The following is a 14,706-nucleotide window of genomic DNA, read 5'->3' on the forward strand; positions in this document are numbered from 1 at the left end:
AGTATGTGCAATTGTTGGAGATGTGCAAATTTTGGATTTATTTTTGGGGAGTAGTGTTATAGCATTTTTACAGTTTTATTCCATAATGCAAATTACTAAAAATAAGTGTTGTGTTTTGTATTAGGTGGGTAGGAACAGGTTAAAGTGGAGCAGGGCCAGTAGATGGGTTCTGTAGTTACTGAAGCAATTCTTTTAGAAGTTCATGCCTCATTTCATGCATCACTTCAACCCTGTCAGTGCAATGGATGTTAACTTGTATTTGACCGGTGAAAGGGCAAGGTTAACTTATCTCACAAAAGTACTCTTTGGCAACAAATGATATTGTTCAAGCAGTTACCTTAACTGTGTGCCTGACAAATTACACACAATGATATTAGATAGGTTTCTACTGCTTAATGTGACAAATCTCCATGGGAACCTCTCTAAGGACAGAGATGGTCAGGCAGATTGTAACTGGTCACTCTGTCATACAAAGTGACAAATCCTAGATGAACATGACCTTTTGAACTCTGTATCATTGACCTTTTAGAAATCTCTGAGTATCTTTGAATCCTGGGATGCATTCTTTATCTTGGGCACTTTGATATCAAGATTTTGAATTTAAATTTTATCAATTTCCTTGGTAATTCATTTTTATTGTTAATATATTGTATCACAATCGCAGGATGATTTGATTTCAACACCAAGAATTCACAGTCAGATATTCAGCAAGCGTTCCTATTTGGAAGGGTATAGTTCATATCTGCGACTTGTTACTGAAGCGTGGCCACCTTCTGTGGCAGAGTATCATCAACTCCAACCAGTGTTTTAAAAGGACCTTCTCTTGCTGAGAGAGGTTTTTGGCCCATTTCAGAACTTCTCAATCGGTCTTCTATTGGAAGGAGTTGGTGGGGGAGATCCTGGGTGGTTTTGAGTTACTTTGCAGGCATAGTGTTTTCAAAGAAGATTTAAAAGTAGGCTGCAGAGATAGGTGCACAAGGGAGAAAGGAACAGAAGGGATGTTATTAAGGTTGGTGGGAGGAGGCTGAGGTGGAGCATAGATCCTGGTGTGGGCCCATCGGGCTGTTTCTGTGCTCTAAATAGAGTGACACAGTGGTTAGTATTGCTTCTTCACAGCCAGGACCCGCGATCAATTCCAGTCTCAGGTCACGATCTGTGTGGAGTTTGCACATTTCCCCCGTGTCTGTGTGGGTTCCTCCAGGTGCTCTGGTTTTCTCCCAAGTCCAAAGATGTGGGTTACGTTGATTGGCCATGCTAAATTGACCCTAGTTTCAGGGGATTTGCAGGGTAACTATGAGAGGTTGTGGGAAATAGGGCCTGGGTAGGATTATGGTCCGTGCAAATCTGATGGCCTCTTTCTGCACTGTAGGGATTCTATGATGCTAAATATCCCATAAAAGATTCCTCCTTATCCCAGTCCAAAATGCTTGACTCCTTATCTTGAGATTATGACTTCAAGATCTAGACTTTCCTGCCAGGGAAAGTAGCTTCCCATTGCTTACCCTGTCAAGTCCCTTTAGAATTTTTGTAAGTTTCAATGAGGTCACGTCTCATTCTTCTAAATTCCAGACAATATAGGCCCATTCTACAAAATCTTTCCTCATACAACAACCCTTATATCCAAGGAATCAATCCAGTCAGCCTCCGTGGCATCCTGCTAAGGCAAAAGTATCATCTGTTGGAAAGAGTGACCAGATCTCTGCACACTACTCCAGGCATAGATTCATCAAAGCCCTATGTATTTGCAGTAAGCTTCCTCCCACTTATTCCATACTTCCTTATGCTTAAGGCTAACTTACTATTTGTTTTCCCAATTCTTCACTGCACTAGCTTGTTAACTTTCAGTGACTTGAGTACAAGATTGCCCCAATTCCTGTACATGCTAATTTCCTAATTCCTCACCTTTTAAAAATTTTCTCCTTTTCTGTTCTAACCAAAGTGGATATTTTGACGCTTCCTTTTTGCCCACTCTGTGTCCCTGTGAGAAGGCTGTAAGGAAGCTGCACTGTTTACATTCCCACCTGGCTTTGTATCATCCAATTTGTCTTTGTCACACTTGGCCTTCATCCGTGATACATACATCAATTATCTGAGACCAAAGCCCTGATCCTTGCAGAGTCCCATTGATTATAACTTGCCAACTCAAAAAATGATCAATTTATTTGTACTCTCTTTTCTGTCCAGTTGCAAATAGGAGACTTTATACGGTGGTTATGCTTAAACTGCCTCCTTTAATTCAAGGTAAAATGGAGTGGTGGAGAGGGGCAATGTGACTACCTATGAGATCTGCCTGGTGATAAGTCCATGTGATCTAGTTGCTATGGGAATAAGGAGGCGGGGTGGTGGGCAGGTAAGCCTTTTTGAAAGTCAAGTGCCAGGCTTAATATTGTTACACAAAGAAAAATGCAGCTTGCCTTACTGCTGGCAAATTTACAGATTCATAGACCCTGGAAAGAGAGAGAGAGAGAGAGACAGACAGAGGTGCTGGTTGCGATTTTAAGGCCTCCTTTGAGAGAGGCTGGAAATTCCTGCCTGAGGTCAACAGACATTTCTGCTGTCTGCCCCTCGCCCATACCAATTCTGGAGCGGGCGAGGCGGTAGAGTTCCAGCGGCTGTGAATGCAAAGCAGGGAAGCTGCAGCTTTGAGGACAGAGTGCTTTTTAGAGTGAATCTTTCATTTGGAAAGAAAACGGAGAAGATGAGACTGGTGACGCGTGGTTCTTAAATGTAGAACTGGCTGCGGGAAGTCAATTCGATCGTGCTGAGAAGATTGAGTGAGGGCAACTTTGTTTAAAAAGGACACTGGAAGAGTCACCTTGATGCGGCAGGATGGAGAGAGCTGAAATGCCAGGAAGGATAAACATATCAGGCTACATTTCTGTTGAGTGTCTGGTATAATGGTCATGGATTCATAGAAGTCTACTTCACAGAAAAAGATCTTTTGGCCCATCATGTCTGCACCAGTCAAAAACAAACCACACACCTATTCGAGCCCCATTTTGCAGCACTTGGCCCATAGCCTTGTATGTCTTGGCATCACAAGTGCATATCTATATGCTTCTTAAACGTTGTGAGGGTCTCTTCATCACCGTTCAGGTTATGAGTTCCAGACTCTCACCACATTTAGTTGAAAAAGATTTTCCTCACATCTGCTCTAAACTTCCTGCCTCTTATCTTAAATCTATGCCTCCTGGTCATTGATCCCTTCACCATGGGGCAAAATTCCTCCCTGCCTATTTTATGTATCTCAATCATGTCCTGCCTCAGACTTTTCTCCTCCAAGGAAAACAATCCCAGTCAATCCAATCTCTCTTCATAACTAAAACTCTACAGGCCAGGGAACATCCTGGTAATTCTCCTCTGCGCCTTTTCCAATGCTATCACATAATGTAGATTCCAGAACTGCACAGAATTCACCAGCTGTGGCCCAACCAACATTTTATACATATTCAGCATCAACGCCTCTCCCTCCTTTTTTAAAAGCTGAATTATATTTGCTCCATTCAAATTCTTGGGGACCATTGTAGAATCTAGGGAGTTCTGGAAAATCAGAACCAATGCGTTCACTATTTCTGCAGTCACCATTTTAATACCCTAGGATGTAACCATCAAGTTTAGGGGATTGGTCAGCTTTTTAGAATCATAAAGTAGAATGGTAGAATCCCTACAATGCAGAAAGAGACCGTTTGGCCCATCAAGTCTGCACCGACAGCAACCCCACCCAGACCCTATCTTCTTAACCCAATGTATTTACCCTGTTAATCCCCCTGACACTAAGGGGCAATTTAGCATGGCCAATCAATTTAACCTGCTCATTTTTGGACTCTGGGTGGAAACCAGAGCACTTGGAGGAAATCCACGCAGACACGGGGAGAATGCGCAAACTCCACACAGTCACCTAAGGCTGGAATTGAACCCAGGTCCCTGGCTCCGTGAGACAGCAGTGCTACCACTGTGCTGCCATGTTAATTTCTTCAGTAGTTTTTCTTCATTAATCTTTCTCACACTCATTAAATTCTTGGTTCTGCTCTATTTTTAGGGTATTTTTGTGTCTTCCATGAAGATAGATACAAAATTATTGTTAATCATTACCTCCAATTCCTTGTTGCTCAGTATAATTTTTCCTGTCTTCACCTCTGAGGAAATGCGCAAACCTTTTCCTCGCTACAATGTTGTAGAAGCTCTTCCGAAAAATTAGAAAGACTATTTGTTGCCTGTTTGCTTTTGTAACATTTTCTCCACTTCATCAAAGTCTTGGTCATCCTTTGCTGATTTAAAAACCCTTCCAGTCCTTGGGCTTACTCTTTATGGTAACATTGTTGGTCCCTTTTAATCTAATATCATCCTTAAGACTCCTAGCCAGACATGGTTGGACTACTTTACCTTTAGTGTTTGCATTTCTCAGGAGAATTGTTTGTTTGAGAATAATGAATTATTTCTTTTAATGTTCACTGTTTCTTAACTACCCCAACTTGTCTTATATTTTAACATCCCAGTCTACCTGAGCCTGGCTTTGGTGAAATTTAAGGTCCCAGTTTTAGATGTCACCACATCAGTCTGAAACTCATTGTGGGCAGTCACACAGTGCAGTAGCTAAGGGAAGGAAGGAGAGGAGATAAATTTTGGGGTGGGCTGAAAGGCGTTAGGGACTTGTAAACAAACTGCAGGAACTTGAAGGAAGAGAAGGTGGAGTGCTGGAGAAGTAAGGGAAGATGCCAGAATGATCAGAACCGCACCAGCATTGGGATAGACTCTGAGTGGAGCTGGGATAAAGATGATGTGAAATATAGCCAGACTAGGTAACTTGACTTAGGTGAAATCTCTTCCTGTGTGTGATCGTCTCTTTCTCCACGGAAAGAAAAACCTCCTCTGTAGGCAGTGCTGACAATTATTGTCCACCCTCAATTATTCAAGGCCTCCATCTTATTGTGATTAATGAGGAAGGTGGTCCCACAAGGTGTTGTAAGGTAGGGGGTCATATTTCTTTCACGTGAGTGGCATTTGAGTCCATTTAAGAGGGCAGTTAAGAGTCAGCCATGTTGCAATGGGACTGGAATCATGTACAGGCCAAACTGGTTCAGGATGTTGGGTTCCTCTCCCTGAAGAACATAAATGAACAAGTTGTATTTTTACACTAATGCAATAGTTTTATTGCCACTTTTACAGATGTCTGTTTTCCATTTAGATTTTTTCTTTAACTGAATTCTGCTCTCAAAGCTGAAATGGTGGAATGTGAACTTGTGTTCCCTGGAGTATTAGACCTGGCTTCTGGATTGCTTGTTCAGTAACTTAATCACAACCAACATATCTTGATTTTCATGTCCACAATAAAGTTGTGAATCACAAGGGGCTTGTGTGGGAATAAACTGGAATTAAATTGAGAGAGGGCAGTGATTATTGATCTACTGGCAGAGTTGAAAGAGGAAGTGTTGGATTGATTAAATGGGTTTGGAAGAAGGTTCCTTGAGCTAACTCCCCACTAGGAATGATAAACAGGAAGGTCCCAACGAAAGGGGAAAATTGAGCATTTGGGGTTGCTTCTGTCAAGGAGGAACAGACGTCTTGATGGACGTATTTTAGCGGCTGAGAGAGGCAGAAAAATTTGTCCTCAATGTATTTAAGGTTACAGAAGCTTGAGATGGTAGCAGTATGTAAGAAGGCAGATGGGTTGTCATTCGCTTAAGGGAATTAAAAGGAGAAGGGGGCAGTGGGCACATAAAAGATGGAATGAGAAAAATATTAACATCAGGCTGCCTGTTTGTCTTCATCTGGAAATGCATCAGGCTAGCCAGTGCTAAACTTCACCTTCCTGGGTCTTGACTCTCAATAATGCTGTGATTGCACTACCTGCTGTGACCATCAATCAAAGAATGAACAATTTAATTAGCCACACTAGGCATGATTCCTTGTGCTCACAAGCCATAAATTTAGGTATTGAAGGTGAGATTTTTACTCATTCTACTTTATTGTTTCCAACACCTCATTATTGGCATTAAATCCTCTCCCCTGCCCCCATTACAATGTAACATGCAGTGCAGCAGGGAGAGAATTATTGAAGGCAGTGTGAACCCGACCATTTTAGCTTGGCTATCATGCTTGCATTCTGTTTGAATAGGAAAAGCACATTGATTCAGCTGCATGTATGGATTCAGTGCAGTTAAACATTGGAAGAAGCTACACAGTTGAAGTACTTAATTATGTAATATTTCTTGAGCAGCATATTTAATTGTATTTTAGATAAGGTGAAGATGTGTATGAGAATAAATTGAGGCAGAAGGAATATGTTGGAAATGATTTTGGTAGGGAAGCAAATAGTGAGCTATGTCCGCTCTCTGCTCACCTCCTGTTTGATCTCCTGGAGATAATTGATTCAGGGTTATTGAGTGTTTGGATTTTTTGAAAATTTGGGCACAGGTTTATGAACCTGCATTCAATCGAAGTATATTGTTAAGGCAAACTTAATAAGTGATATTTATTAAAATTAAGCCAAACAAAGTTTGTTGACCTACTTACTGTATTTGTTGTATACATTTGTATAGCTGGAATAAAATGATCTGACTGCAAGTTTATTTTTATTTTAAGACGGTCATTACTGAGAAGTTTATCCAAGACATTGGAGAGCCAGCTGATGAAGTATTCATTCTGCTAATATAGTGTTTTGTTTTGTACAGGAGTCCTCCACATCCTTATATCTTTGTACTGGAGAACAAACCTGATAGCTGGCCATTCCTCCTTCAGCAGATATCCGCTATTTTTCAACAGTCTTCAGAGAGGTAAATGTTCAGCAGCAAAACACCATTGTCAACATTGCTTTCAAATATGAAATTGGTAAAAGAGCAGTTGCATTCGTTAAAGGTAAAAGATGTATTGAAGTTGTTAGATGACACACCACCTTAGAGTACAAATGTGCTCTGTCGAACAATGGTGGTAGGTGTCTGTGACTCTTGCTTGCCAGGCTTGTCCCTTTTGCTCAGCAAGCTCTTGTGTGCTGAGCAGTATCTGGCAGGAGGAAAATGTAGAATATCACTTTGGACCTGTCCCATTCCTCTTCTAACAATTGATTACAGCATGTCATTCCCAGAGCTACTGGACATGGCTAGTTGCTGGCCTTTTTCTTTTAGTCATTCGTGGGACATGGGTGTTGCTGGCCTGCCATCATTTATTGCCCATTCCTAGCTGCCCAAGGGCAGTTGAGAATCGACCACATCGCTCTGGTGTCACATGTAGGCCAGACCAAGTAAGGACAGCACATTTCCTTCCCTAATTGTTCTGACAGTCAACAATGATTTCAATGATCGTCAGTAGATGCTTAATTCCAGATATTTTTTGTCATCAAATTCAAATTCCATCATCTGCCATGGTCGGATTTGAACCCGGATCCCCAAAACATTGGCTGAGTTTCTGGATTAATAATCTAATGGCTACCACCTTATTGAGTGTGGTGCGTGGGGACTATAATAAAGGAGAAAAATGTCTTGAAATAAAAGGAGATGAAAAAGGTTTGAATGGAGGCCTAATGGTATTGCTTTAATTGTGGAGATATTTAAACTGTACAATTTTATTTTATTATTTATCAAAGGCTAAATGCACCCATTGTGCCAATGATGGCACCATTTTTCAAATATCTGTACTGTGAGCCACACTGCCTGCGAGAGAACTCTGAGCTTCGTCTTAGTCTTCTGAAGATTGTACTTCAGAGCCAATCTAGAAAGGAAAAGAATGCACCTACTCTGTTTGTCCAGCAGGCTCTCCGACTATTTTTTGATCTTGTTCCACACTTGCAGGTAAGATCCCTCAGCACCATTGAGGATATTGTTAAATGGTCATGTTGAATAAAGCAATTTGTAAGTCGTGACAGCGAGGTTTTTCAACTGCAGCAGTTGGGAGTTGTAAAATCTGAGCCATGCTTGTCCTGGAATTGTAAGATCCTGCCCGAGGCCAAGAAACCTTTCCATGGTCCGCTCCATCCCCACTATGATTCCTGTGGCGGGCAGAATGGGAAAATTCACCGCTATGTCTTTAAATAGATACATGAAAGAAGTTAAAAGTACAATCTCTCCATCTGTTTCAAAAGTCCCTCTCTCTCCCACTTTCTTCCAGTGTCACTGCTGCACTCTACCACTTTCTGCCTCTCTGTGCACAGCCCCCCTGCCCCCCAACGGTCTCTCTCCCTCTCCTCTTTTCCCCCAGTAACACCTGAGCCAGCGCAATATTAATTTTATGAGTAACTTCATTCTGCTCGTTTTGGGTTGTTGACCAGTGCAGATTTCTGAGGTTTTATTGTGCAGATATAAACTGAAAACTTGAATGTGTTTCACCAGTTGCGGTGGATGTTCCTGCTGTTTGAGCTCTAAAGTGCAGTGAATCTGGTTAACAATCGGATTGCTGTTCCTGAAATCTACTCTTTCCTCGATTTTTTTTTTGATTTTTCTTTTCCCTTTTTATTCCGGCTGCACCTTTTATTGAACTGACCCAGGAACCCCATTACTTCACTAAAATGTCAACTGTGCTACAGCAGCTTGCTTGATCTTTGTATTGAGCACAGGGTAATAACCACTCATGTTGGCTCTTAATGGAATTTAAATCCATGCCCTTTGCTACCCCAGTGAAATCATTAAGGCATTATCCAAAGCTGAAGCACCAGCTTATTAAACTGGAGGATAGCAACCTGTAATGTCTCTGATTGAGCTATTCCAGTTAATGTGGTGAAAATAAATCCTCCTTCGAGAGTATAAAAATGCATTCCTTATCCTATTAGCCCAATTATGGGAATACTGGCCAAGTCAGTTAGGATCTGGCATGATAAGCCATAATCACTTAAAGAATATCAGATGTGGGAGAATTAAGGGTAAGAAAATCAGCGGCTGGACTTCCAAGACTAAATACCAAAAGAATCTTTACAAATTCGAACCAAATTTGGTTGGCAAGATGAGTGGTGATTAGTGCTGGGCCGTGAACCTTTTACCATTTATAAAAATGACTTGGATGATGGGACTGAAAGTATGGTTGCTAACTTTACTGATGACACAAAGATAGGTATAAAAGTCAGTCGTGAAGAGGACATAAGAGGCTAAAAATGGACATAGATGGGTTAAGTGCGTGGGCAAAGATCTGGCAAATGGAGTAAATTGTGGGAAATGTGAAACTGTCCATTTTGGCAGGGAGAATGAAAAAGAAGCATATTATTTAAATGGTGAGAGATTGCAGAGTTCTCAAGGTGCAGAGGGATCTGGATGCCCGAGTGTGTGAAATGCGAAAGATTATTATGCAGGTATGCAAGTAATTTGGAAAGCCAAAATAATGTTACCATTTATTGAAAGGGGAATCGAATACCAAGGTGCAGAGATTATACTTCAGTTATACAGAGCATTGGTGAGACCACATCTGGAGAATTGTATTTAGTGTTTATTTCCTTATTTAAAGAAGGATGTAAATGTGTTGGAAGAAGTTCCGAAAAGGATTACTAAACTAGAACAGATGATTGTCTCACATGGAAGGTTGCGCAGGCTTGATTTGTATCCCAGGCTTTAGAAAAGTAAAAGGCGACTTGATGGAAGTATGTAAGATTCTGAGGGTGGATGTGGAAGAAATGTTTCCTCTCATGGAAGAGTCTAGAACTGGGGTCACCGATTCAAAATAAGGGGGTCATTAACTTAAGACAGGGCGGCACAGTGGTTAGCACTGCTGCCTCACAGGGACCCGGGTTTGAATCCTGGCTTGGGTTGCTGTCAGTTTGGAGTTTGCATGTTGTTCTTGTGTCTGCGTGGATTTCCTCCGGGTGTTCTGGTTTCCTCCCACAGTCCAAATATGTGTGGGTTAGGTGGATTGGCATGCTAAATTGTCCCTTACTGTCAGGGGATTAGCTAGGGTAAATGCACAGTGTTATGGGGATAGGGCTGGATGGATTTGTGGCCAGTGCAGACTTGGTGGGCCAAATGTCCTCCTTCTGCACTGTAGGGATTCTATGACAGAGATGAGGAGAATTGTTTTCTCTCCAAGGGCCATGAGTCTTTGGAATTCTCTTCCTCAAAATGTGGTTGCTGTATCTTTGAATATTTTTAAGGCAGATATGAGCGATTCTTGGTATAGATCATAGAACCCTACAGTGCAGAAGGAAGCCTTCGGCCCATCGAGTCTGCACCGACCACAATCCCACCCAGGCCCTACCCCCATATCCCTACATATTTTACCCACTAACCCCTCTATCCTAAGCACCCCAGGATACTAAGGGGCAATTTTAGCATGGCCAGTCAACCTAACCCGGACATCTTTGGACTGTGGGAGGAAACTGGAGCACCCGGAGGAAACCAACGCCGACATGAGGAGAATGTGCAAACTCCACACAGACAGTGACCCGAGCCGGGAATTAACCCCAGGTCCCTGGAGCTGTGAAGCAGCAGTGCTAACAACTGTGCTACTGTGCCGTATGCAAGGGGTGAAAGGTTATCTGGGATGCAGATTTGAGGTCACAATCAGATCGACCGTAGGAGGAGAGGTAATAAGCCGTGGATAACGAAGGAGGTGAAGGAAAGTGTTAAATTAAAAGCGGAGGAATTTAGAGTAGCTAAGAGCAGTGGGCGAGAAGAGGATTGGGAAAGGTTTAAATGTCAACAAAGATTGACAAAGAAGTTGATAAAGGACGGTAGGAGAAGCTATGAAGCTGGGCTAGCACTTAATATAAAAAAGGATAGCAAGAGTTTTTATAAATATATAAAAAGGAAGAGGCTGGCTAGGGTGAACGTTGGTCCTTTAGAGGATGAGAAAGGGGAGCTAGTGGTAGGGGATGGGGATATGGCTAAGGTCTTGAATAACTTTTTTGTTTCTGTCTTCACGGAGGAGGACGTGAATAATTTGCCGGGTGTTAGTGATGGAAAGGTGGTAGGACTGGAGAGTCTTAATGACATTACTGTTACTAGAGAAGTGGTGCTCGACAGACTGGAGGGGCTGATTGTGGACAAGTCCCCAGGACCGGATGGAATGCATCCGAGGGTTCTGAAAGAAATGGCGGAGGTTATAGTGGATGCCTTGGTGGTTATTTTCCAGACGTCGCTGGATTCCGGGGAAGTGCCGGAAGATTGGAAAACGGCTAATGTTACGCCGTTGTTTAAGAAGGGTGCCAGGCAAAAGGCAGGGAATTATAGGTCGGTTAGTTTAACATCTGTGGTAGGTAAAATGTTAGAATCCGTCATTAAGGAGGAAATTGCGAGGCATCTTGAAGGGAATTGCTTGATAGGGCAGACGCAGCACGGTTTCATTAAAGGGAAGTCGTGTCTGACAAATTTATTGGAGTTCTATGAGGATGTGTCTAGGGCAGTGGATAGAGGAGAGCCGGTGGATGTGGTCTTTCTGGATTTTCAGAAGGCGTTTGACAAGGTACCTCACAAGAGGTTATTGCAGAAGGTCAGGGGACATGGAGTTGGGGGTAGGGTGTTAGCGTGGATAGAGGATTGGTTGTCAAATAGGAGGCAGAGAGTGGGGGTCAATGGGTGCTATTCGGATTGGCGGTTGGTGACTAGTGGGGTGCCCCAGGGGTCGGTGCTGGGGCCTCAGCTATTTACCATTTATATAGATGATCTGGAGGAGGGAACCGAGTGCAGGGTGTCGAAATTTGCTGATGACACCAAGATTGGTGGAAAGGCAAATTGTGCGGAGGGTGTGGAGAGTCTGCAGAAGGATCTAGATAGGCTGGGCGAATGGGCCAGGAAATGGCAAATGGAATTTAATGTTGGCAAGTGTGAGGTGGTCTACTTTGGTAGGAAGAATGGTAGGAAGGACTATTACTTACGTGGCGAAAAACTGCAGCAGGCGACGGTGCAGAGGGACCTCAGGGTCCTTGTGCATGAGTCGCAAAAACCCAGCTTGCAGGTGCAGCAGGTGGTCAGGAAGGCGAATGGGATACTGGCCTTCATAGCAAGGGGGATTGAACATAAAAGTAGGGAGGTCTTGCTGCAGCTGTATAGGGCATTGGTGAGGCCGCAGCTTGAGTACTGTGTGCAGTTTTGGGCGCCGCACCTGCACAAGGATATTTTGGCCTTGGAGGAAGTACAGAGGAGGTTTACTAGGCTGATACCGGAGTTGAGGGGGTTGAGCTATGAGGAGAGGCTGAATAAACTAGGCTTGTACTCGTTAGAGTTTAGAAGAATGAGGGGAGATCTCATTGAGACGTATAAGATGATGAATGGGATGGATAGGATAGAGGTGGAGAGACTCTTCCCGCTCAAAAAAGACAGTAGGACTAGGGGGCACAGCATCAAGATAAAGGGGAGGCGGTTCAGAACGGAGTTGAGGAGGAACTTCTTCACTCAAAGGGTGGTGAATCTCTGGAATTCTCTGCCCGTTGAAGTGGTGGAGGCTGCCTCGCTAAATATTTTTAAGAAGCGGGTTGATGGGTTCTTGATAAGAGAGGGGATTAAGGGTTATGGGGAGAGGGCGGGAAAGTGGAACTGAGCCACGACAGATCAGCCATGATCTTATTGAATGGCGGGGCAGGCTCGAAGGGCTAGATGGCCTACTCCTGCTCCTATTTCTTATGTTCTTATGATCTTATTGAATGGAGGAGCAGGCTTGAAGTGCCGAGGGGCCTATTCCTGCTCCCAACCTGTATATTCATATGTGAGCAAACATGAACGATAATGACTAAATAGGCGCACTGACAAGCAAGATAAGGATTCTAAACTTTGTGGTTTTTCCCACAGCCCTATCCCCATAACTTTGTGGCTTTCACTCTCATAGGTTTTTAAACATACTTATACTGTGAAAGGCAGTTCCTTTTGCTCTGGGTTGGGCTGCACAGCTCACAGCTCAGGGCAACGGTATATGCTTTCCAATATGCCCCTCGAATTCAAGTTTCGGAGTCACTGTCATCTCCTTGGTCCTGTCCAAACTCCCTCTTTTTCTCCAAAAGAGAAAATGCTGGAAAATCTCAGCAGGTCTGGCAGCATCTGTAAGGAGAGAAAAGAGCTGATGTTTTGAGTCCAGATGTCTCTTAGTCAAAGCGAGTAGCTTTGAGACAAGAGATTGAGTATCTGCAGCCTCCAGCTTATCTTCTCTTGCTCTTTCTTTCTCTCAAAATAAAATCCCACCAGATTTCCTATTTTGAGCTTGGCTCCATGCTCAGCAATTTTCTGCATAGCAAACTCAGAACTTCTGGCTTCTGAAAGTCTCTCAGCTTTGTCAAAAGTTCTTTGCATTACCTGTTTTTCCAAAATCTCCACTCATGTACCATATGATCTGTCCAAAATACATGAGCTTTCTTGATATCATTGCCTCAAGCAAGTTCCTCTTATGCCAGCTTTTTTGAGCATCTACTACAGCAAAGTTGCTGATTCTGTCTTGTATCTAAGTGTCTGGCATGTTATTAACTGGCACTTCAATTTTATTAACTCTTTTACAGTCCCCAACTAATTGATCAATGACTATAGCATCATATTACTGTGTAAGCTTTTAATTCTATTCAAAAATGGGATTAGATTGGATTAGCCTGTACCCCCCTCAAAATATCCAATTTTTTACTAACTATGGAATTAACTGTAAAACTAATAGAAGGAATCAAGAAAAGCCTTATGGCGGCTTTTGGTAATTACAATAGAATATTAGCCAATAAATAGACAAGACGTACAGATTGAGTGAGTGGGCAAATACGTGATAACGTGTGCAGGATAACATGTAAAGTTATCCATAGAATCCCTACAGTGCAGAAGGAAGCCATTTGGTCTATCGAGTCTGTTCCGACCACAATCCCATCCAGGCCCCATTTCCGGAACCCTATATATTTACCCTGCTAATTCCCCTGACACTAAGGGTCAATTTATCATGACCAATCCACCTAACCTGCACGCCTTTGGCATGTGGGAAGAAACTGAAGCACCCAAAGGAAACCCACGAAGACACAGGGAGAATGTGCAAATTCCACAGTCACCCGAGGCAGTTGAACCCAGTTCCCTGGCGCTGTGAGGCAGCAGGCTAACCACTGTGCCACCATGCCGTCCACTTCAGTCAGAGAAGCAGAATGGCAGACTGTTATTTAAATGGTGATAAGTTGGGAGATGCAGATGCACAAATGGTCCTGGGTATCCGAGTACCAGTTATTGAAAGTAAGCATGAGTTAGGAAGGCAAATGGTTTGTTGGCCTTCGTTGCAAGAGGATTTGAGTACTGGAGCAAGGATGTCTTAATAGAGTTGCACAAGGCCTTAATGAGACCGTGTCCGGAGTATTGTGTACTATTTTGATCTCCTTTTCTAAGGATATACTTGCTGTAGAGGGAGTGCAGCAAAGGTTCGCCAGACTGATGCCTGGGAAGGCAGGATTGTCGTATGTGGAAAGATTGGCTCGAATAGCTTGCGTAGGCTCGAATTCAAAAGAATGAAAAGGGTTCGAATTGAAATGTGTAAAATTCTGATCTGAAATGTGTCTTTTGGCAAAACTAGCATTATTGCTGGTTTGTAATTGCCCAAAGGTAATCATCTGTTAAAGCTGGGAACCTTGCAGGAGCACCTTGGAGGACAGTTAAAAGCCAACCATGTTTGTGTAGGACTGCAGTCATCTATAAAAACCCGACCAGGTAATGGTTTGCTGGAACAACCCAACTGCATCATGACCATTTTTAACTGATAGAAGATTTGAATAAATAGTAATGTTGTCACATGAAAGTTGTTAATGTAACGTAAGTTGTTAATTTGAGAATTTATTTTGTGCTGCTTGCATTT

General features: G+C 42.8%; 1 protein-coding gene across 3 annotated transcripts in view; it reads left to right on the forward strand.

Moving 5' to 3' along the window:
• Nucleotides 1-14,706, forward strand: part of focad (focadhesin) — a 218,653-nt gene that overhangs the window by 40,965 nt on the left and 162,982 nt on the right. For all 3 annotated transcript variants that reach the window (XM_080188679.1, XM_080188680.1, XM_080188681.1), the window contains exons 6-7: nucleotides 6,672-6,773; nucleotides 7,580-7,784. In XM_080188679.1, coding sequence (XP_080044805.1) covers nucleotides 6,672-6,773; nucleotides 7,580-7,784 — 307 coding nt within the window. The remainder of the gene's footprint in view (nucleotides 1-6,671; nucleotides 6,774-7,579; nucleotides 7,785-14,706) is intronic.

This window comes from Carcharhinus amblyrhynchos, chromosome 5 (genome assembly GCF_965287045.1).
Source record: "Carcharhinus amblyrhynchos chromosome 5, sCarAmb.v2.hapA, whole genome shotgun sequence".
Classification (NCBI taxonomy): domain Eukaryota; kingdom Metazoa; phylum Chordata; class Chondrichthyes; order Carcharhiniformes; family Carcharhinidae; genus Carcharhinus; species Carcharhinus amblyrhynchos.